This window comes from Zalophus californianus, chromosome 12 (assembly GCF_009762305.2).
Source record: "Zalophus californianus isolate mZalCal1 chromosome 12, mZalCal1.pri.v2, whole genome shotgun sequence".
NCBI lineage: Eukaryota > Metazoa > Chordata > Mammalia > Carnivora > Otariidae > Zalophus > Zalophus californianus.
The window spans coordinates 14575116-14596370 of NC_045606.1; the positions used below are offsets into that span (position 1 = coordinate 14575116).

The 21255-nt window shown below is 41.4% G+C and overlaps 1 protein-coding gene across 4 annotated transcripts in view; it reads left to right on the top strand.

Moving 5' to 3' along the window:
• VPS41 (VPS41 subunit of HOPS complex) overlaps positions 1-21255 on the top strand; it is a 206942-nt gene that overhangs the window by 155161 nt on the left and 30526 nt on the right. For all 4 annotated transcript variants that reach the window (XM_027573348.2, XM_027573349.2, XM_027573351.2 and 1 more), the window contains 5 exons: positions 1929-1990; positions 3378-3459; positions 7418-7510; positions 12993-13120; positions 14734-14878. In XM_027573348.2, coding sequence (XP_027429149.1) covers positions 1929-1990; positions 3378-3459; positions 7418-7510; positions 12993-13120; positions 14734-14878 — 510 coding nt within the window. The remainder of the gene's footprint in view (positions 1-1928; positions 1991-3377; positions 3460-7417; positions 7511-12992; positions 13121-14733; positions 14879-21255) is intronic.

The following is a 21255-nucleotide window of genomic DNA, read 5'->3' on the forward strand; positions in this document are numbered from 1 at the left end:
GACTGACTCCTCATGCAAGGAGAGCAAGAAATCTGCTGTAACTCCCAATCGTTGGGCTTGGGCCTCTGGTGGATGGTGTTGCCATTCCCTGAGAGAGAGAGACTGTGTGAGGGGGAACAGGATGGGAAGGTATGAGAGGGTTAATACTGGTTTTGACACATTGGGTTTGGTCCCTCTCTGGGACATCCTAGTGGAGCTCAGAGAAGAGACCTGGGCTCAGAAATAGATTCCAGAGATTTGTCAGCAAACAGGTGTGACTGGAAGGCTTGAGTTTGAACCAGTCCACATGGGTTGAGTGTTTGGCCTCAGAAAACAGAACACTTGAATGGAACCATTGAGAATGCCAACACTCAAGGGATGACGCATCCAAACCAGTTTCGAATGGTCAGAGGATGGTTGTCATGATAGCTGGGAGAGGAGAGCATTTCAGGGTAAGCAGAGTAAGGTGCTGAAGTAGTTGAAGTGAGCAGGTCAAAGGTAAGACGAGCTCAGCTAGTCGGTGGTACGCTGGGTTTGGCAATATGAAAGTGACTAGTGAATTTTCTCTATATTATTCACTCTCAACATGCTGTAAGGAGTGAAAAGGGAGGAGGAGATGATGAAGTAGAGTGGCATGTTGGCTGTGAAGTGGAAGGGAGTGCAGACTGCAGCTGGGGCCGGGCTGTCATGAGAATGTCATTGGTGATGGCGGGTATTTTGTGTGGAAGAGACACTGAGCATGCTTATGCCCAAGGGAGAAGAGAAGATAGGCTTGAGGTTAAAAGAGGGTGAGTGGCAGAAGAAGCTCCACAGTGGGCTGGAGGCCTGGCCTGAGGACAAAGGCTGGAGAAATGGGTCTGCAAAGGAGACGTTGTCTTCTCTGACCCTGGACAGAGAGACTCCATTGATACTGTGATATGTGGTCTGTTTGCAGAAAAATAAAGGTAGACACCCTTTTTTTAACTCTTTAGTTTCTACAGATTGGAAATTACTACATAGGATTTCCTATGTAAAAAATTAATAAACTAGGAACAATTAGTATTTTCCTGCAGCCTTGAAACGGCCACATCCTGTGCATAGACTTTTTGTTTTCTCCGAGCACAACGTAATTTCATACCAGGCAGAGAGAGAAATGGGCCACTGTCATTTCTGCCATCTGGGAGGAAATCCCACACCACCTTTTTTGTACATAAACTAGAACTTAATATCCAAGTTTTGTTATATATAATAATTTTAAGCTGCTCATGAAAATGCTTTTAGTCGGAAATAATATTTCACAAGAAGAGTCCTGGGGGGAGACCAGGCAAGAGCTTTCATGTCTTTGGTGACTCAGGCCACCTCCAAACCTTTTGGAACGGAGGTGGCGTAAGCAAATGAATGTTACTCAGAAGCCAGCCCGTGCTGCGAACACCCGTTTCCTCATCTGTAAACCCATGGGTATGAATCACATGTTTTTTGAGCTCATTTTCACAGTAATGTTAACTTTAAGATTCAGTATTTCACTTTAAGATGATTGTCCTGTTGTTGTGTGTTTGTTACAGCATTTCTTCAGACGTGATACAGAGGAGACCAGTAGCTCCCATCTTAGAGATGAAAGCACCAGAAACTGTTTTACATCCAGTGACAGCATGAAATTGTTGGATCATGTTTCTAATACTGCAGATTTCTTTTGTAGAAAATCTCCTAATCGGGGGCAAGTTAGGAGCCTTTACCATAGGAAGGTTATTTTTGTGTGAATTCTAAAATTTGTGAAAATATAAATACAAGTACATTTAAATCTGTTTAAGAAGGAAACGAGCATAATTACATACAGCACACTAAGATGTATAAAACAGGTTCTAGCCCGTAATGCCAGTAGGACCCTGATGTCATGGGCTGCTCAGGAACTGAGGCTCAACTTTGCAGGCGTTCTGGTTAATTATGAAATTCCTTCATTTAATTTTCCCTAGGATATTGGCTTGGCATATATAAACCACCTGGTGGAGAAAGGAGAGTATGACATAGCAGCACGGTAATAATGACATTTTCACACTTTTTGTTAGTATAAATAGAATTGAGAAATGTTAACACTAAAATAAGCCATTCTCTGAGGTCAACATTTTTTTTTTTGATCTTTCTTACGGGGTACTTTTTGAGTATTAGTGGCTTTAACCACAGAATGGATTTGTTACTTAACCCACCTACTGTCTCATTTTCATGAAACAAAATTCAATGAGAAAGATGTCAAAAATCATGAAGAGCCTGAGAGTTTACCCTTTTTGTAAACTAAAGAGTTAGCACATGGGTGCTGGCAGAAGGCACAAGACTCCCGGGTCAGAGACGCAGGCTAATTCAGCAGTAGTAGTAGCCAGAGTATTGGCATTTGTGCTGGACCCCACAGCCCCAGTTCCCGCAGCACGACACACAGAGCTGGCCAGGTGATGCGCTGCACAGACCATCACTCGTGTTACAGGAGAGGGACCCTGAGTTTAGGGTCTCTGACTCTTTTATAACAGGCATTGAGCCTGCCTGCCCTTAGCTTCAGAGGAACGTGATATATTTATTATGCTAGACACTAAACAATCCTGCCCTTTGCTCTGGAGGGAAACACTATCTGTGTCTCCCATTTCTAGGGCTATTCACTCTACAAGCATCCTTGAGAAGGCAGTCAGTGCTGCTGCTTATAATTCAAGGAGAGTTGTCTCCCAGCAAGAGGGTGGTAATTCAATGGAAGCGACCAGATTTCAGGCTTCAGGTTTGCAGGGGTCTGTGGTGGACAAGAGCGTAAATGTTACGTAGTGGTCGTGTGGGTGTGTGTGAGTGGCTCCCCCTGGAGCTTCACGGTGCTCACCTCCAGGACTGCGGGACAGCCTGGGAACGTAGCCTTCAGGCTGACCTCTCGTTTTCTAAGATTTAGTGAGACCTGTTTCTTTGATGTGTAAATTAAGTTTTTATTCATATATAAACATTTCTCCAGATTATATACTATGATAGGATCCTAAATTTCTGAAGTCTGATTTTGTAGTCCATTATTTAAAGCCCTTCAAGAAGTGATTTAAGTGGGTACTTTGGGGTATGATGACATTTCTTCAAGGTGAGAAATGTCCCCAAACCGGCAGTGCTCATCTGGATAAGGAGGAAACTCAGAACAGGATAATCTTTGGGAAAGCCCTTAATCATAGTTTCTGAAAGGGATTCATCTTTATTTGTAAGTATCTGGTAATAATTTTCATGATTTCTGTCAACCTTGTATATATGCAATCAAGTGGTTATCTAGTAATACCTTTATGTGCACTGGCACTTGAGATAGAAATTTGTCAAAACTCTGGGATGAGAGATTTATCTAAACCAATACAGGAAATGTCTACTTACTCTTTTTTTTTTTTTCCCCTTTCTCCATGGGATGTTTTCACTGCCAGCAAATGCCAGAAAATTCTTGGGAAAAATGCAGCACTCTGGGAATATGAAGTTTACAAATTTAAAGAAATTGGACAGCTTAAGGTAAGCACAGCCTTATTTTTAACTGAATTTTTGTATGTAGTGTATTGATATTGAGATGGAAATAAAATTAAGACAGTAGTAATCAGTTCTTTCCCGGGAAGCAAGTGTTAGCTAGGAAGAAAAAACAAAATATAAATGTGATTATATTTTATATGTATAAAATGTGTCTTATATCCCTCCAATTCTATGTTTAGATAAAGTTTTTATGGTTTCTTTTAAAGATTTATTTATTTGAGAGAGAGAGCAGGGGCAAGGGGCAGAGGGAGAGAATCTCAAGCAGACTCCCTGCTGAGTGCAGAGCCCGATGCAGGGCTCAATCCCAGGACCCCAAGATCATGACCTGAGCTGAAACCGAGAGTAAGACGCTTAACCAACTGAGCCACCCAGGCGCCCCTGAAGTTTTTATGTTCTTAATGAATATGGAAAGCAGGTATAATCTCATCCTGCAGATTATAAAGTGAGGCTTTCTTCAAATGCACTGAAGAATTAACGCATTTTTCAAATAATGTTTTATTTGCTGGAAGGCAAATGAAAAAGTTTGACCATGTAGCTATGCAGCTATAACATGTAGCTGATATTTTCATGTTTTTAACTTTTTTTTTCTTTTTCAAGTTTTTATTAATTTACAGTTAACATACAGTGTAATATTAGTTCAGGTGTAGAATTTAGTGATTCATCACTTATAACACCCAGTGCTCATCACAGGTGCCCTCCTTAATACCCATCACCTATTTAATCCATCCCCTGCCCACCTCCCCTCCAGTAATCCTCAGGTTGTTCTCTATAGTTAAGAGTCTGTTTTATGGTTTGCCTCTCTTTTTCTTTTCTCCCCTCGTGTTCATCTGTTTTGTTTCTTAAATTCCACATATGAGTGAAATCATATGGTTTTTGTCTTTCTCTGACTGACTTTGCTTAGCGTAATACTTCCTAGCTCGATCCATGTCGTTGCAAATGGCACAGCTGCATTCTTTTTTTATGGATGAGTAATCCATTGTATATGTGTATATACCATATCTTCTTGATCCATTCATCAGTCAGTGGACGTTTGGGCTCTTTCCATAATTTGGCTATTGTTGATAAAGCTGCTATAAACATCGCAGTGCATGTATCCCTTTGAATCAGTATTTTTGTATCCTTTGGGTAGATACCTAGCAGTGCAGTTGCCGGGTCATAGGGTAGCTCTATTCTTAACTTTCTGAGGAACCTCCATACTGCTCTCCACATCGGTTGCATTAGTTTGTATTCCCACCAACACTGTAAGAACGTTCCTCTTTTGTTTCTTGTGTTATTGATTTTAGCCATTCTGACTGGTGTGAGGTGATATCTCATTGTGGTTTTGATTTGCATTTCCCTGATGATGAGTGATGTTGAGCATCTTTTCATGTGTCTGTTGGCCATTTGTAGGTCTTCTTTGGAAAAATATCTATTCATGTCTTATGCCCATTTTTTAACTGGATTATTTGTTTTTTGAGTGTTCAGTTTTATAAATTCTCTATATATTTTAGCTACTGCCCTTTATCAGACATATCATTTGCAAATATCTTCTCCCATTCCAAAGGTTACCTCTTAGTTTTGCTGATTGTTTCCTTCAAAGGAAACAGTTGACCTTTCAACTTAATGCACAACCTCCAAAGTAAACAATAAAGGATTCCTATGTTTCTTTAAAACGTTTAAAATGTTTTCAATATTTGTGAGCCTTTGCAGTGTTCTCTTGGAGTTATGAATACGTTTTTAAACGTTCCCAATTATGGGGCACCTAAGTGGCTCACTCGGTTAAGTGTCTGCCTTCAGTTCAGGCCACGGTCCCAGGGTCTTGTGATCGAGTCCTGCTTCGGGCTCCTGGCTCAGCGGGGAGTCTGCCTCTCCCTCTCCCACTACCCCTCCTCCCCACTTGTGCGCACACTCGCTCGCACGTGTGCTCTCTCTCTCTCTCTCACTCCCTCAAATAAATAAAATCTTGTAAAAAAAAAATTCCCAGTTAGGTTGCCCACTCTGTGACGAGTGCGCTTGCCCCAGGGAATCTTCTTGTCTTGTTTGTTGGGCTGCTCCCTATCCAATCCTGTGGCCATGTTTAGCCTGATGGCTCCATGACCCAGACCTTTGTTTTAAATTCAGTATCTGTGCTGGAAGTGTGTGATGGCCCTTTTTTCCTTGTAGGAACTGCTGGTAACGATCACTCAAATCAATGTGAATCCATTTCTTTCCCAAATTTGTTCCTCCTCCTTTCGGTCTATATCTGTGACATGACAGCGTACCCATTCCTCTGTGCTTAAGAGCTCCAAGCCACTGCCCAGATGAGAACATCTGACTCACCTCCTCATGCAGTTCCATCTCCGATTCTCATTAGTCCTTCTTTGTCCATACCACTGGGCCTCTCCTCCCCTCGGGGGCCACGGCCTCGACTCTTGAATGTGCTGTTGCAGGGGCCTTCTGACAGATCTGCAGACAACTTTACCCCAGAGCTAGCTGCTTAAAAAATAAATCTGCTATTCGCACTTCCCTTGTTCTCGAAGTATAAAATCCAAATTGTTTTCATTGCCCTGCCTCGCCTTTCTCCCCAGCCTCCTCTCCTTTCTGGGACTGCCTTCCCACACGCCAGAGCCACTCTGATCTACCCTAACACACAGTGCGCATCCATGGCTCCATGCCCTTGCCCTTCCTCATGATGTTCCTTCTGCCAGGGTGCCCTACCCCATCTTTCTTTGCCTCATAGACTCCTGGCATTTGTCATGTCTGCCTCAGGAGACAGGATTTGCCCCTGCCAGTCACAGCACCTTGTTAACACCTTGTTTATGTAACACTTAGCAGCCAGTCTTGCAGTTGGCTGTTTAGATGTCTGCATACTGTCCCCTTGAGGCTCTGAGCCCCCCTTGGATGGTGACTCTAGTTCTGCGTCCCCAGAACAAAGTATGGCAATTGGTACATAGTGCCCTGCAGAGTCATTTAACAGTGTTCGCAAATTCAACACTTAACACAGCACTGAAACAGCTAAAGAATGCAAGGTGTGTATTTTCCCTTCATTTCAAACAATGATTATGAGTTTTTAAAGAGTGATATATTCCATTTTAAGGAGAAAAAAATATGAATAGATGACCTGTAACTCCTCGACTACTTAAGGTAGCTTTTATCTCTGTGAAGTTCTCCTTCCTATTATTTAGATTTTCATTAATTTGTCTGGAAGAACAGATAAAGTTTCACTTAACTGAGGCAGGTTTTTTAGTTATCATTCATACATATATACACCTTGTATATACTTTTGAAAATATATTGTAATGTGTCATAAGAAGGTAGAGTTGATTTGAATTTTTCTTTTCATAATCATTTTCCAAAGTACTATGTTGCCTTAGATTTTAAAAGTGGAAATATACAGATGGTCTCCTACTTACAGTAAGTAGTTCAGTTACGATTTTCAACTTTAGAGTGGTGCAAAGGCGATACACATTCAGTAGAAACCACAGTTTGAACTTGGATTTTTCCCAGCGCTAGTGATACACGGGATGATCCTCTGGCGGGATGCGGGGCCGGGCAGCGACTGCAGCTCCTGGTCAGCTCAGCCACGCCCTCGCCAGGGTCAGCAACCCACACACTCACACCATTCTGTACCCACACAGCCATTCCATTCTCTTTTTCCTTTTCAGTACACTATTCAGTAAACTAAATGAGATATTCAACATTTTATTTTAAAATAGGCCATGTGTTAGACGATTTTGCCCAACTGTTGGCTCACGTACGTGGTGTGAGCATATATAAAGCAGGCTCGGCTAAGCTGTGGTACTCAGTGAGGGAGGTGTTTTCAGTGCATTTCTGACTTAAAATATTTTCAATTTCTGATGGGTCTGTCAGAACGTAACCCTGTGGTGGGTTGCAGAAGGTCTGTACTTTCATATTTTCTGCATAATTGGAGTATAGTTTTGTTTTGCCCCTTCTGAAATGATTTCATTTCTTTTTTCTTCCTTAGGCTATTAGTCCTTACTTGCCAAGAGGAGATCCAGTTCTGAAACCACTCATCTATGAAATGATCTTACATGAGTTTTTGGAAAGTGATTATGAGGTACGGCATTCCGACGTGGTCATATTTACTTGCTCTCAATGGGAAAATGGTAAGAAATAGAGAAAAATAATACAGTGGAGCAGGCGGTTGAGAGGGAGCAGATTTTCAGTTTGTGGGTGTTGGATGAAACTGAGGTGACGCTCTCATGACAGCTCATGTCTGTGTGGACAATGAAAACCTCTCATCCATGCATGTTTTGCAGGATTCCTTAATTCCTTTATAGTTTCCTAAAGCTACTTTGTTTGGCTCCTTGAGAAAGCTGAAGAAAAAGGACAAGTGCTGTGTGGTGATTTCGTACATAGACTAGCAGCTGCTGTTGATGCTTAAAGCCTCAGACTCAGATCTAAGTTTGCCGGAAGAGGATTAAAGTGAAACTAGGGCGGCAGGAATGGGGAAGGAGATTGGTGGACAGGATCTGCTTGTTTATTGATGAGGGAGAAAAGCAGTAGTTACATCACTCACCCACCATATGCTCCACACTCTCACATGCATGTTGCAATTTTGTCCTCCCGGCGACGCTATAAACAGCGATATCCAATTTTACAGATGAGGAAACCAAAGATTAAAGAAATGAAATAATTTGTTCGCAGGTATACATTTAAAAAATAGGCATGCCTGGATTTGAATTTAAATTTGGTGTTTGTATGCACCTAAAAGGGATTAAAATTTTTAAAGTTGGTTGATTTAACATACATTATGCAGAAAATATCCGTGTGGTATCCACTATATTGCGAGCACATGGTGGGCCCCAGGCATGCAGGTGTGAATGAAATGACGCACATTCAGCGGTAGTTCATGGTCCAAGTAAACCGGTGCTTCTCAACAGGGGCTGAATATGCCCCCCGGGGACATTGGGCTATGTCTGGCGGCCTTTTTTGGTTGTCATGACTAGGTAATTGGTGCTACTGACACCAATTTAGTGGATGGAGGCCAGCAGGGATGCAGCTGACTGAGCATCCTGTGATGCGCAAGAGAGCCCCCCCATGACAGAATTATTTGTCCTCGAATGTCAATAGTACTGAGGTTGAGAAACCATGATAGAAACGAATTATTATATAATACGCTGAGTGCTCTAGTAAAGCTAAGACTCTACCTTCTTCCTGGTGACCAGAGGAAGAAGATTTCTGGTGGGCAGACTCTAGACAAGGCTGGTAAACTCTTTGCCACAGCTGTGACGTCGGACCCTGGGCGGCTATGCGTCAGTTTCCGCCACGCCCTTCATAGTCGCTCGTCAGCATGGCACCGTCTTCAGCTGCTTATGAAGTTCAGGAGCCTAAGCCGGTGATAAGTGTTCATTTCAGCGCCTTGTGGTATGCTCTAGGCTGTCATTGCCTTCTTATAGTTTGGTGTTAGGTTGTAAAGATAAGGAAGACCTTATTTGCACAAGAATTTGAGGTGGTTTGCAAAAAGTTTAATACGTTGAGGAGAAGAGGGAATGAAGAAAGGAATGTCTAGCTTCTGAGTGCCTACTGAGCATTAATACCTTGTCAGGGCCCCTTTTTTTTTTTAACCAATAATGGATTCAACTTAAGAAGGATTAATATGGCAAACACTACTACATTTTAAGTTGGAGGTGAATTTTAGATCTAAAGATCTCTAGGGACCTTTACGATAGTGATCCCGTACCGGTTAACTCAGGTGTTTGGTCAGTTATTGTCAACCAGGTGTTCCTGGATACAGAAGATCGAAGCAGCCTGAAGCATGTGTGATCTGTACAGTTCCTTTACTTTTATAAGCCTGTGTTCTCAGCATAGGAAGGGATTAAGTGCTTCAGCATGAATTAAACTTGAACAAATTAACTTCATTAAATGTGCATACTAATGGAAGCAACATTTTCTCGTATTACTGTGTATTATAATCCAATCTGCTGTAACAGCGTGGATCTATTTCTTTCTAGAGTAAATGTACATCTTCTAGCAGAGCTTATGGTAATAGTTTCTGTCATTTGTGTTGGGTACCAGCTGATGGAGGCTAGGGGCATGCTTCCTATGCATTTCCTATTCAGTTCAACTCAACATAGCTTTATTTAGAACCTACCATGGCCTAGAACTGGGCTGAGTACTCAGTTGGATCCAAGAGAAACTTAAAAAACACAGTCCTGTCTTCAGTAGATTTACAGGCTGAGAGGAGAGATGATATTGATAAGCTTTAAGCAACTAGAACGTAAGTGACATGGGCAGAGTGATATGTTCTGTAAAAGATCTGATGAGAGGCCATTATTGGCCATAGTTATCAGAACAAGTTTCTTCAGTGAATAAAGACTTTAATGGACTTCTCCTTTTTTTTTCCATTATGTTCTCAGTACATACAGTGGCTCTCATAAATATTCCGTCTGTACATCTTCCCAAAAGAAAGAGAATTATGAGTGTTGTGTGAAAATGGTGGGGAAAAATATGAATTTTATTGTGAAATACTGAAGTTTGGTCTACTTGTCCTCTTTTTAAAGTAATGCAATTTCACCAAGAGAAACAATTCTATTATTTTTATGATTCTTTTTATAATTCTTTCACATGATTCAACTCTTTTTCAAGAAGCTATTTTAGATTCTGTGTCATTAAAGTTATCCTATCAATTCATGTCTGGAAGACTTGACTGAGACAGAAAGGAGGATGCATGACTTGAACTTAGAGCTTGTAGATGTTTTTTTTCTGAATGTTTCAGGGTGTCTGCTTGGTCAGTACTTGTTAAGAAGGGGGCTGGGAGGTTGGGTTAGCCTGGGGATGGGTATTAAAGAGGGCACATTCTGCATGGAGCACTGGGTGTTAGACGCAAACAACGAATCATGGAACACTACATCAAAAACTAATGATGGAATGTATGGTGCTTAACATAACATAATAAAAAAAAAAGGTATAAATAATTTGTTGTCCTAAGCTCTTATAAATCGTTTCGCTTCCATCATTCTTGGTTTCGTGTTAAATTTTGAATTAAATTGTCACATAATTGACCAGGGAAGCGTTCTGCCTAACACTTTTGATGACATATTATGTGTGCTACTAAACAGCACTAAAGGTCGGATTTTAGAAAAACAGCTGTACTTCTCTAGAATATTGGCTTCTCAGTTTTCTTTTCTTCCTAAAAAGATATGAAGTGGCAGTATTTACTTGGAGGTAATGGTGCTTCCTGACTTGCTGGTGCGGGGTTTCTACTGAAATGCAGATAGCTTCGTCTTTTTTTTTACAACCTAGCAGCGTTATTGTATAAGTACCATGCACCAACTGATGATGCCACCAGAGTGCCACAGAGTTAAACTTTGTTTCCTATTATTAATGACAGATATTTAAGCATATTAAAAGCGGGACAATTGCCATGGCATTTCATTCGGTGAATACCTTTTAACCTTGTACTTACTATGATGGGCACTGAGGTGTTCCCTGACTTCACCCACTTGGTCGTAACAGCTCCCTGATAAACCGTGTCCTCTGATGAATAATAAAGACCACAGGGTTGATTGCGTCAGTATTTCTTAGCATATTTATTCAAGGGCGTACGGAGCCAGTTTAGTAGAGAAAAGCCTGACCTGAAATGTGGTAAGTGTTTATGTCGGTTTACATTGGAGGCATCATGTTTTTTTCACACGGTATGACCGGTCGTTTTGTCTTATTTTGTATTAGGAGTCGGTGGTACTGCCAGGCTGTTGCATAAATTAGGGAAAAGAGAAAATGGAGCCAAGCCTCCTTCTTCCCAAACAGTATGATTCCTGGTCTCAGGGCCACTGAGAGCTGCCAGTGTTTGGATGGGAATCTTTTTCAGACGTTTTTATCTTACACATTATAGAGTCTTAAAATAGAAACCTGATCCAAAGTACCGTTTTGGCTCCAAGAACATTTTAATGTTCTGATTCACTGGTTTTATAAAATACATCATCTTTGGGACGCCTGGGTGGCTCAGTCGGTTAAGCGTCTGCCTTCGGTTCAGGTCATGGTCCCAAGGTCCTGGGATTGAGGTCCACATCGGGCTCTTTGCTCAGCGGGGAGTCTTCTTCTTCCTCTGCCCCTCCCCCTGCTCGTGTCTCTCTCTCTCTGACAAATAAATAAATAAAATCTTTAAAAAAAATACATCATCTTTACTTAGTGATGCCCCTCCCCACATCTCTCAAATCAAACTGCAATCATGCTCTTACATGGGAAGGTTGCAGTTTGAATGGAAAACGTGTTGCCTGTTGTTCAGGTCTCTTGCCATCCTTCCCGGGGCTGCTTGGGTAGGACTTCAGTAGAGACTGTATTCCTGATTCTTTGTGGTTTTCTTTTTATCAAATCGTGGTACTTTACAGAAGCACATTCCAGGGCGCCTGGGTGGCTCAGTTGGTTAAGCAACTGCCTTCGGCTCAGGTCATGATCCTGGAGTCCCGATATCAAGTCCTGCATCGGGCTCCCTGTTTGGCAGGGAGTCTGCTTCTCCCTCTGACCCTCCCCCCTCTCATGTGCTCTCTCTCTCTCTCATTCTCTCTCTCTCAAATAAATAAATAAAATCTTAAAAAAAAGAAGCACATTCCACCGCACTATTTTCATTTCTAAGTGTCACTTAATTAAATTCATAGTAGTTTATTAAAGCATTAGTTGAGATACTTAATAATACAATTTTTTTTGATAACATGAAGATTTTTACTTCTGTTTGCTGTCTTGAATACATCTAAGGTTTTTCTCTAAAAGCTGCCAAGAATCAGTAAGTAAACTGCTCTACCATACTCTGAGTTACAAAACATGAGCTCTAAAGTTGGGAATCAGGAGGACAGAGGCTGCCCAGGATCCTGGCCAAAATTCAACTGTAGGAGAGAAGGAGGATCCAATCAGAGGATCTAGTGTGTTCTATCCGAACCGCAAAATTTGAGATCCAGCTAGGGGATGAGACTTCAGCCAAAGTCTCAAATCCCCCAAGCAAAACTAGGTTCAGAGGCAAGAATGCAGAGAGGACCAAAAAACAAAAAACAAAAACAAAACAAAACAAAAGGAAAGAGGACAAAGATGATAACTTGTTGAAGGTGGGGTACCAGTGACTCCACTGTCGAAACAAGGTGTTGTGTACAGTCATGCACGTGGGGGGCCAGACCCAAAGGGCACAGGAGGTGGGTGGGGGGAGTGGCCGGCTTGGACAGTATCTTCAGGATATTCAAGATGTCGTCCAAGTGTTACAGTTAGTCCGGACTGAGGTCAGAGCAAGTCAAAGCCAGAGTCTGTGTGTGCAGTGTGGCTTTATGGAAGAACCAGGGGGGCCTTTCTTACTGGTGCATTTCATCAAATACGTAAGAGCAGACGCAGCCAATGCCACCCACTTCCAGGAATGGTAAATGGGGACTTGTGCGCAGTGATTCTCTGCCTCCCTCGCCACCCCCAAACCCAGAGTCTGAAAATTGGTGATCCGTTCATGCCAGAGTTTTAATCATAAAATTATTTTGTCTGTTTACATGAATACTTCTAGGCATTGTTTAAACTATTTGGATTGTTATTCTATTTCAGGAGTGTTCTTCTCTTGTTCTGTTTAGGGTTTTGCCACTCTGATCCGAGAATGGCCTGGAGATCTGTACAACAATTCAGTAATCGTTCAAGCAGTTCGGGATCACCTGAAGAGAGATAGTCAGAATAGAACCTTACTCAAAACCCTGGCAGAACTGTGAGTAGAATTTAGTGCTGCTTTTTCCAATTCGACCTACGTGAAAAGTTTTTATCTCTTATTTATTTTTTTTTAAATATTTTATTTATTTGACAGAGAGAGACGCAGCGAGAGAGGGAACACAAGCAGGGGGAGTGGGAGAGGGAGAAGCAGGCTTCCCACTGAGCAGGGAGCCCGATGTGGGGCTCGATCCCAGGACCCTGGGACCATGACCTGAGCCGAAAGCAGACGTTTAATGACTGAGCCACCCAGGCGCCCCAAAGTTTTTCATCTTTTAGATCTAGCAGACTCTGAATGGGGAGGATGCAGAGGAGGGAGCCTTCTATACATTTTTCCTATATTCACCTTTAGTAACGTCCTCTCGTAAACCTCCAGTGAACAACTAGCAGGGGAGGAAAATGTGCAAGACTATAGAGTTGTAATGCAGACTGTTTCCCAGAGGAGAGGAACCCTAGTCAGCAGCACTACGTAGGAGCAGTGGTTCAGGGAGGGAAGAGCGCCAGGTCTCAGACTACGCAAGAAAATCAGTTTCCCAGGGAGGCTCTGGATTCTGTCATCCTCGGATCTGCATGTCAGTTAATGTCTCAAACCTGATTCCTTCTCTAGAAGGTGTATACATTGCTTATGGGATGATTTCAAGGCTTAAAGGAGAGGTCATAATTAAGCACTGTGCCTGGCACTAAGAGCTCAGAAAATGGAAGTTTGGTTAATAATTTTCATATTTATTGGGTACTTTTGGTGACCCAGGCTTTCTCCTGTATGCCTGGGATTCAGGGAAAGATAGGGTACACTCATGCCCTAGATGAGCTTTGATCTAGTGAAAAGAGAAGCACACTGCAGGCTAGCTCAGGAAGGTGGTTCCTGCTTCAGCCCCTCCTTGGCATTCCCACCACCTCACACAGCCCCTCCCCCATCTTCTTACATCTTTTGCCAAGACCAAGAAAGGTGCCCCAAAGTGACCTAGAGTTCAGGGATATTTGTCACTCTCTGAGTTGAAACACTGACCCATTTTCTTCTGGAAACGTCTAGATATTCCTTGGGCTCTGTAGTACTAACTGTACTGGTAATACTTCATACTAATAATGGGCTCACAGTATAATTTAGGTTCACTTGGTTTTCAGGAGCTAGCTTGGGAATTAATGTGAAGAAGAGTCCTTCAGTAGAAAAACATGTGTCAGTTTTATAAACTTCCCTCACAAATAAGCTTTGGGGATACAATCCATTTGCCAGCTGAATACTGCTTATAAAAATTTTAACTGAATTTTTTTATTACTGGAATAAGAATTTCCTTTTTTCTGGATCATAGTTTCTTTGTCTGACATACGGATTTCTATGAAGAAGTTTTGAGAATTTCTATAAAAGAAAATGTTTATTACTTGAACATTGTCAATTTTCTGAAGTTTTGGGGAGCTGGGAAGCAAGGCTCTGAGAAAGAAGTACGTACTGGTCACATGTAGTTAAGTCCCAAGGAATAGTATTCCAAATAAAGTTGACTTTTCTATTTAAACAAATTTTTCAGTTTTTCATATTGCAAAACATGATTTGTATGTGTTATGTGTGTGTTCAGTTAGAAGTGTTGATGAACATTAATCTAAAAAATTTTGTATTACCAGGTACACCTATGACAAAAACTATGGTAATGCTCTGGAAATATACTTAACATTAAGACACAAGGATGTTTTCCAGTTGATCCACAAGCATAATCTTTTCAGTTCTATCAAGGATAAAATTGTTTTATTAATGGATTTTGATTCTGAGGTAATGTGTTTCTTATTTTAATACTGACCCTTTATTTTTACTGTTCCAATTTTTTTAATAATTAGACACCTATTCAGATGCTGGAGAAGTTAAAAAATCACATATTTGCTGATCATATTCAGTATACTGACCCTAACTAGATGTTATGATTCCTTTACTTGATGTGGTTATTTTATGAAAGCACTCATATTTGGTATGGAACTTTGAATGTTGTGTGTGTGTGAAGTAATTTTTTTAGTAAAACAATTGACATAATTCATAGAAACAGAAAAACTAGCTATACACTTTGGCTCATTCACCTTTCTTAATTGTATGTCTCAGGATTAAAATTTTAGGGAAATTTCTATTTTGATCCATTTATTGTGAGTTTATTCGTTGGCATTCACAGATTTAGCACGTGGCATTTCCACTGGTCTCAGCCATGTGGGATGTGTTATTTTATTGTATGACAAATTCAAACAGTGGATTGCCTCACTAATAAGGGCACCCAACCTCCACAGCTCACAGGGGCTCGTGTGTATGTGTGTGTGCGTGTGTGCACGCCGCACGTGCTTTTAACAAGTGACAGTGATGGAAATAAGTTCATAAAACCTAGTACTTCTCTTTCAGAAAATTGAAAGTTTAGTTAAAGAGTAGAACCTGTAACCTGGGGGGCGGAGCAAGATGGCGGAGGAGTAGGAGACCTAGATTTTGTCTGGTCTCAGGAATTCAGCTGAATAGGGATCAAACCATTCTGAACACCTACGAACTCAACAGGAGATCGAACAGGAGAGTAGCAACAACTCTCTGAACAGAGAAGCGACCACTTACTGGAAGGTAGGACGTCCGGAGAAGTGAATCCGAGGCGATATTCGGGAGGATAGACGGCGGGGGAGGGGCCTCCGCCGGCCGCTTCTGGCAAGTGCTAGAGCCGCGGAGCACAAAATCGGACCTTTTAAAAGTTGGCTCGGCAGAGGGACGCCGCTGCAGTGGCTAAGCGGGGGGTGGAATCCTCCCGGGACAGTGTGGTCTCAGGACCCTTGGGGGTCACAGAGAGACCGGGGGTGCCTGAGTGCGGCAGAGCTCCCAGGTGTCGGGGCGGGGAAGCCGGCTGCAGATACGGAGCAGAGTCGCGGGCTCTCAGCTCGGGGTTGCCATAAACTGTGATCTGCGGCCCAGTCGGGGCACGGCTCCCCCAGCAAGGACCCAACAAGCAGCAGATCCGGGGAGACTCCCCTTCCTTCCCGGGGAGGAGCGGTGCGGGAACGCACTGCAGGGATCTGCTGGGTTTGGAGACTCCGAGCGGGGTCGGGTGCCAGAGATAGCAACGCTCGGTCACAGGGCGGGTGAGCACGGAGTGCGGCCGGAGACCGGGGACACGGGAGTGACTGCTTTTCTCTGGGGGCGCACTGAGGAGTGGGGCCCCGAGTTCTCGGCTCCTCCGGGCGGAGACTGGGAGGCCGCCATTTTCGCCCTGGTCCTCCAAAGCTGTACCGAGAGCTTGCAGGGAACAAAAGCTCCTGAGAGCAAACTGGAGCAGCTTCCTTAGCCCGGACCGACAAGGGCGGGGCAATTCCGCCTCCGGCAAAGACATTTGGAAACCACAGCAACAGGCCCCTCCCCCAGAAGATCAACACAAACAGCCAGCAAGCCAAGACCAAGTTGATCAATCAAGGAGAATAGGAGAACTCCAGCGCTAGGGGAATACTGCACATAGATTCATGGCTTCTTTTTTTTTTTTTTTTTTTTTTTTTACCATGATTCATTATTTCATCAAAGTTAATTTTTGTTGACTTTTTTTTATTTTTCTTTTTCCCTTTTTCAACCAACATCTTATAAATCCCTTTTTTAAAAAAAAAAAAAAACATTTTTTATTTTCTTTTCATTTTTAGAGTCATATTTTATCCCTTCATAGTAGTTATCCTTGTTTTTGGCATATATATATAAGTTGTTCTCTCTTTAAAATTTTGAGGTACAGTTTCTTCTAACAGATCAAAATATACCCTAAACCACTAGTGTATGGCTTTGTTCTAGTCTCCTGCCTGATCACATTCTCTCCCTTTTTCCTTTTTTTTTTTTTTTTCCTTAAATCTTCTTTCTTTTTTCAAACAACTTATCTTACCAAGTCCTGTTATAAAATCTTTTATAATTTTCATCTTTACAGTCATCTTCCATCCCTTCATTGTATCAACCCTTATTTTGTACATATATGTCTTTCTTCCTTTAAAATTTTAGGAGGCACTTTTTTCTAACAGACCAAAATACGCCCAAAATCTAGTGTGTGGCACTGATCTATGCACTAGCCTGATCATATTTGATCATATTCTGCCTTTTTTGAATTGTTTTGTTTTTGTTTTTATCTTTTTTTTTCTTTTTTTTTTCTTTTTCTCTTTCTTTTTTCTTTCTTTCCCTTTCTTTTCCCCTGGTTTCAGGTCTTTTCTGATTTGTATACAGTATATTTGCTGGGGACGTTGTAAACCTGTTAGCCTTTTGTTCTCTCATTCATCTATTCTCCTCTGGACAAAATGACAAGACGAAAGAAATCACCTCAGCAAAAAGAACAAGAGGTAGTACCGTCAGCCAGGGACCTACTCAATACGGACATTAGTACGATGTCGGACCTAGAGTTCAGAATCATGACTTTAAAGATACTAGCTGGGCTTGAAAAAAGCGTGGAAGTTATTAGAGAAACCCTTTTTGGAGAAATAAAAGAACTAAAATCTAACCAAATCGAAATCAAAAAGGCTATTGATGAGGTGCAATCAAAAATGGGGGCACTAAATGCTAGGATAAATGAGGCAGAAGAGAGAATCAGCGATATAGAAGACCAAATGATGGAAAATAAAGAGGCTGAGAAAAAGAGAGAGAAACAACTACAGGATCACGAGGGCAGAATTCGAGAGATAAGTGATACGATAAGACGAAACAACATTAGAATAATTGGGATCCCAGAAGAAGAAGAGAGAGAGAGAGGGGCAGAAGGTATATTGGAGCAAATTATAGCAGAGAACTTCCCTAATATGAGGAAGGAAACAGGCATTAAAATCCAGGAGGCACAGAGAACCCCTCTCAAAATCAATAAAAATAGGTCAACACCCCGACATCTAATAGTAAAACTTACGAGTCTCAGAGACAAAGAGAAAATCCTGAAAGCAGCTCGGGAGAAGAGATATGTAACCTACAATGGTAGAAACATTAGATTGGCAACAGACCTATCCACAGAGACCTGGCAGGCCAGAAAGGACTGGCAAGATATCTTCAGAGCACTAAACGAGAAAAATATGCAGCCAAGAATACTATATCCAGCTAGGCTATCATTGAAAATAGAAGGAGAGATAAAAAGCTTCCAGAACAAACAAAAACTAAAGGAATTTGCAAACACGAAACCAGCCCTCCAAGAAATATTGAGAGGGGTCCTCTAAGCAAAGAGAGAACCTAAAAACAGCAAAGAGCAGAAACGAACACAGAAAACAGACAGTTAACAGTCACCTTACAGGTAATACAATGGCACTAAATTCATACCTTTCAATAGTTACCCTGAATGTAAATGGGCTAAATGCCCCAATCAAAAGACACAGGCTATCAGATTGGATTAAAAAACAAGACCCATCAATATGCTGTCTGCAAGAGACTCATTTTACACCCAAAGACACCCCCAGATTGAAAGTGAGGGGGTGGAAAACCATTTACCATGCTAATGGACACCAAAAGAAAGCTGGGGTGGCAATCCTTATATCAGACAAACTAGATTTTAAAACAAAGACTGTAATAAGAGATGAGGAAGGACACTATATCCTACTTAAAGGGTCTATCCAACAAGAAGATCTAACAATTGTAAATATCTATGCCCCGAACATGGGAGCAGCCAATTATATAAGGCAATTAATAACAAAAGCAAAGAAACACATTGACAACAATACAATAATAGTGGGGGACTTTAACACCCCCCTGACTGAAATGGACAGATCATCTAAGCAAAAGATCAACAAGGAAATAAAGACTTTAAATGACACACTGGACCAAATGGACTTCACAGACATATTCAGAACATTCCATCCCAAAGCAACGGAATACACATTCTTCTCTAGTGCCCATGGAACATTCTCCAGAATTGATCACATCCTAGGTCACAAATCAGGTCTCAATCGGTACCAAAAGATTGGGATCATTCCCTGCATATTTTCAGACCACAATGCTTTGAAACTAGAACTCAACCACAAGAGGAAAGTCAGAAAGAACTCAAATACATGGAGGCTAAAGAGCATCCTACTAAAGAATGAATGGGTCAACCAAGAAATTAAAGAAGAATTAAAAAAATTCATGGAAACCAATGAAAATGAAAACACAACTGTTCAAAATCTTTGGGATACAGCAAAGGCAGTCCTGAGAGGAAAGTATATAGCAATACAAGCCTTTCTCAAGAAACAAGAAAGGTCTCAAATACACAACCTAACCCTACACCTAAAGGAGCTGGAGAAAGAACAGCAAAGAAAGCCTAAACCCAGCAGGAGAAGAGAAATCATAAAGATCAGAGCAGAAATCAATGAACTAGAAACCAAAAGAACAGTAGAACAGATCAACGAAACTAGGAGCTGGTTCTTTGAAAGAATTAACAAGATTGATAAACCCCTGGCCAGACTGATCAAAAAGAAAAGAGAAATGACCCAAATCAACAAAATCATGAATGAAAGAGGAGAGATCACAAGCAACACCAAAGAAATACAAACAATTATAAGAACATATTATGCGCAACTCTATGCCAGCAAATTAGATAACCTGGAAGAAATGGGTGCATTCCTAGAGATGTATCAACTACCAAAATTGAACCAGGAAGAAATAGAAAACCTGAACAGACCTATAACCACTAAGGAAATTGAAACAGTCATCAAAAATCTCCCAAGAAACAAAAGCCCAGGGCCAGATGGCTTCCCAGGGGAATTCTATCAGACCTTTCAAGAAGAATTAATACCTATTCTCCTGAAACTGTTCCAAAAAATAGAAATGGAAGGGAAACTTCCAAACTCATTTTATGAGGCCAGCATTACCTTGATCCCAAAACCAGACAAAGACCCCATCAAAAAAGAGAATTACAGACCAATATCCTTGATGAACATGGATGCAAAAATTCTCACCAAAATACTAGCCAATAGGATCCAACAGTACATTAAAAGGATTATTCACCACGACCAAGTGGGATTTATTCCTGGGCTGCAAGGCTGGTTCAACATACGCAAATCAATCAACGTGATACAATACATTAACAAAAGAAAGAACAAGAATCATATGATCCTCTCAATAGATGCAGAAAAAGCATTTGACAAAGTACAACATCCTTTCTTGATCAAAACTCTTCAGAGTATAGGGATAGAGGGTACATACCTCAATATCATAAAAGCCATCTATGAAAAACCTACAGCGAATATCATTCTCAATGGGGAAAGGCTGAGAGCTTTTCCCCTAAGGTCAGGAACGCGGCAGGGATGTCCACTCTCACCACTGCTATTCAACATAGTATTAGAAGTCCTAGCCACAGCAATCAGACAACAAAAAGAAATCAAAGGCATCCAAATCGGCAAAGAGGAAGTCAAACTCTCACTCTTTGCAGATGATATGATACTGTATGTGGAAAACCCAAAAGACTCCACCCCAAAACTGCTAGAACTCATACAGGAATTCAGTAAAGTAGCAGGATATAAAATCAATGCACAGAAATCAGTGGCATTCCTATACACCAACAACAAGACAGAAGAGAGACAAATCAAGGAGTCTATCCCATTTACAATTGCACCCAAAACGATTAAATACCTAGGAATAAATCTAACCAAAGAGGCAAAGGATCTGTACTCAGAAAACTATAAAATACTCAGGAAAGAAATTGAAGAAGACACAAAGAAATGGAAAAACGTTCCATGCTCATGGATTGGGAGAATCAACATTGTGAAGATGTCAATGCTACCTAGAGCAATCTACACATTCAATGCAATCCCCATCAAAATACCATCCACTTTTTTCAAAGAAATGGAACAAATAATCCTAAAATTTGTATGGAACCAGAAGAGACCCAGAATAGCCAGAGGAATACTGAAAAAGAAAAGCAAAGCTGGCGGCATCACAATTCCGGACTTCCAGCTCTATTACAAAGCTGTCATCATCAAGACAGTATGGTACTGGCACAAAAACAGACACATAGATCAATGGAACAGAATTGAGAGCCCAGAAATGGACCCTCAACTCTATGGTCAACTTATTTTTGACAAAGCAGGAAAGAATGTCCAATGGCAAAAAGACAGTCTCTTCAACAAATGGTGTTGGGAAAATTGGACAGCCACATGCAGAAGAATGAAACTGGACCATTTCCTTACACCACACACAAAAATAGACTCCAAATGGTTGAAAGA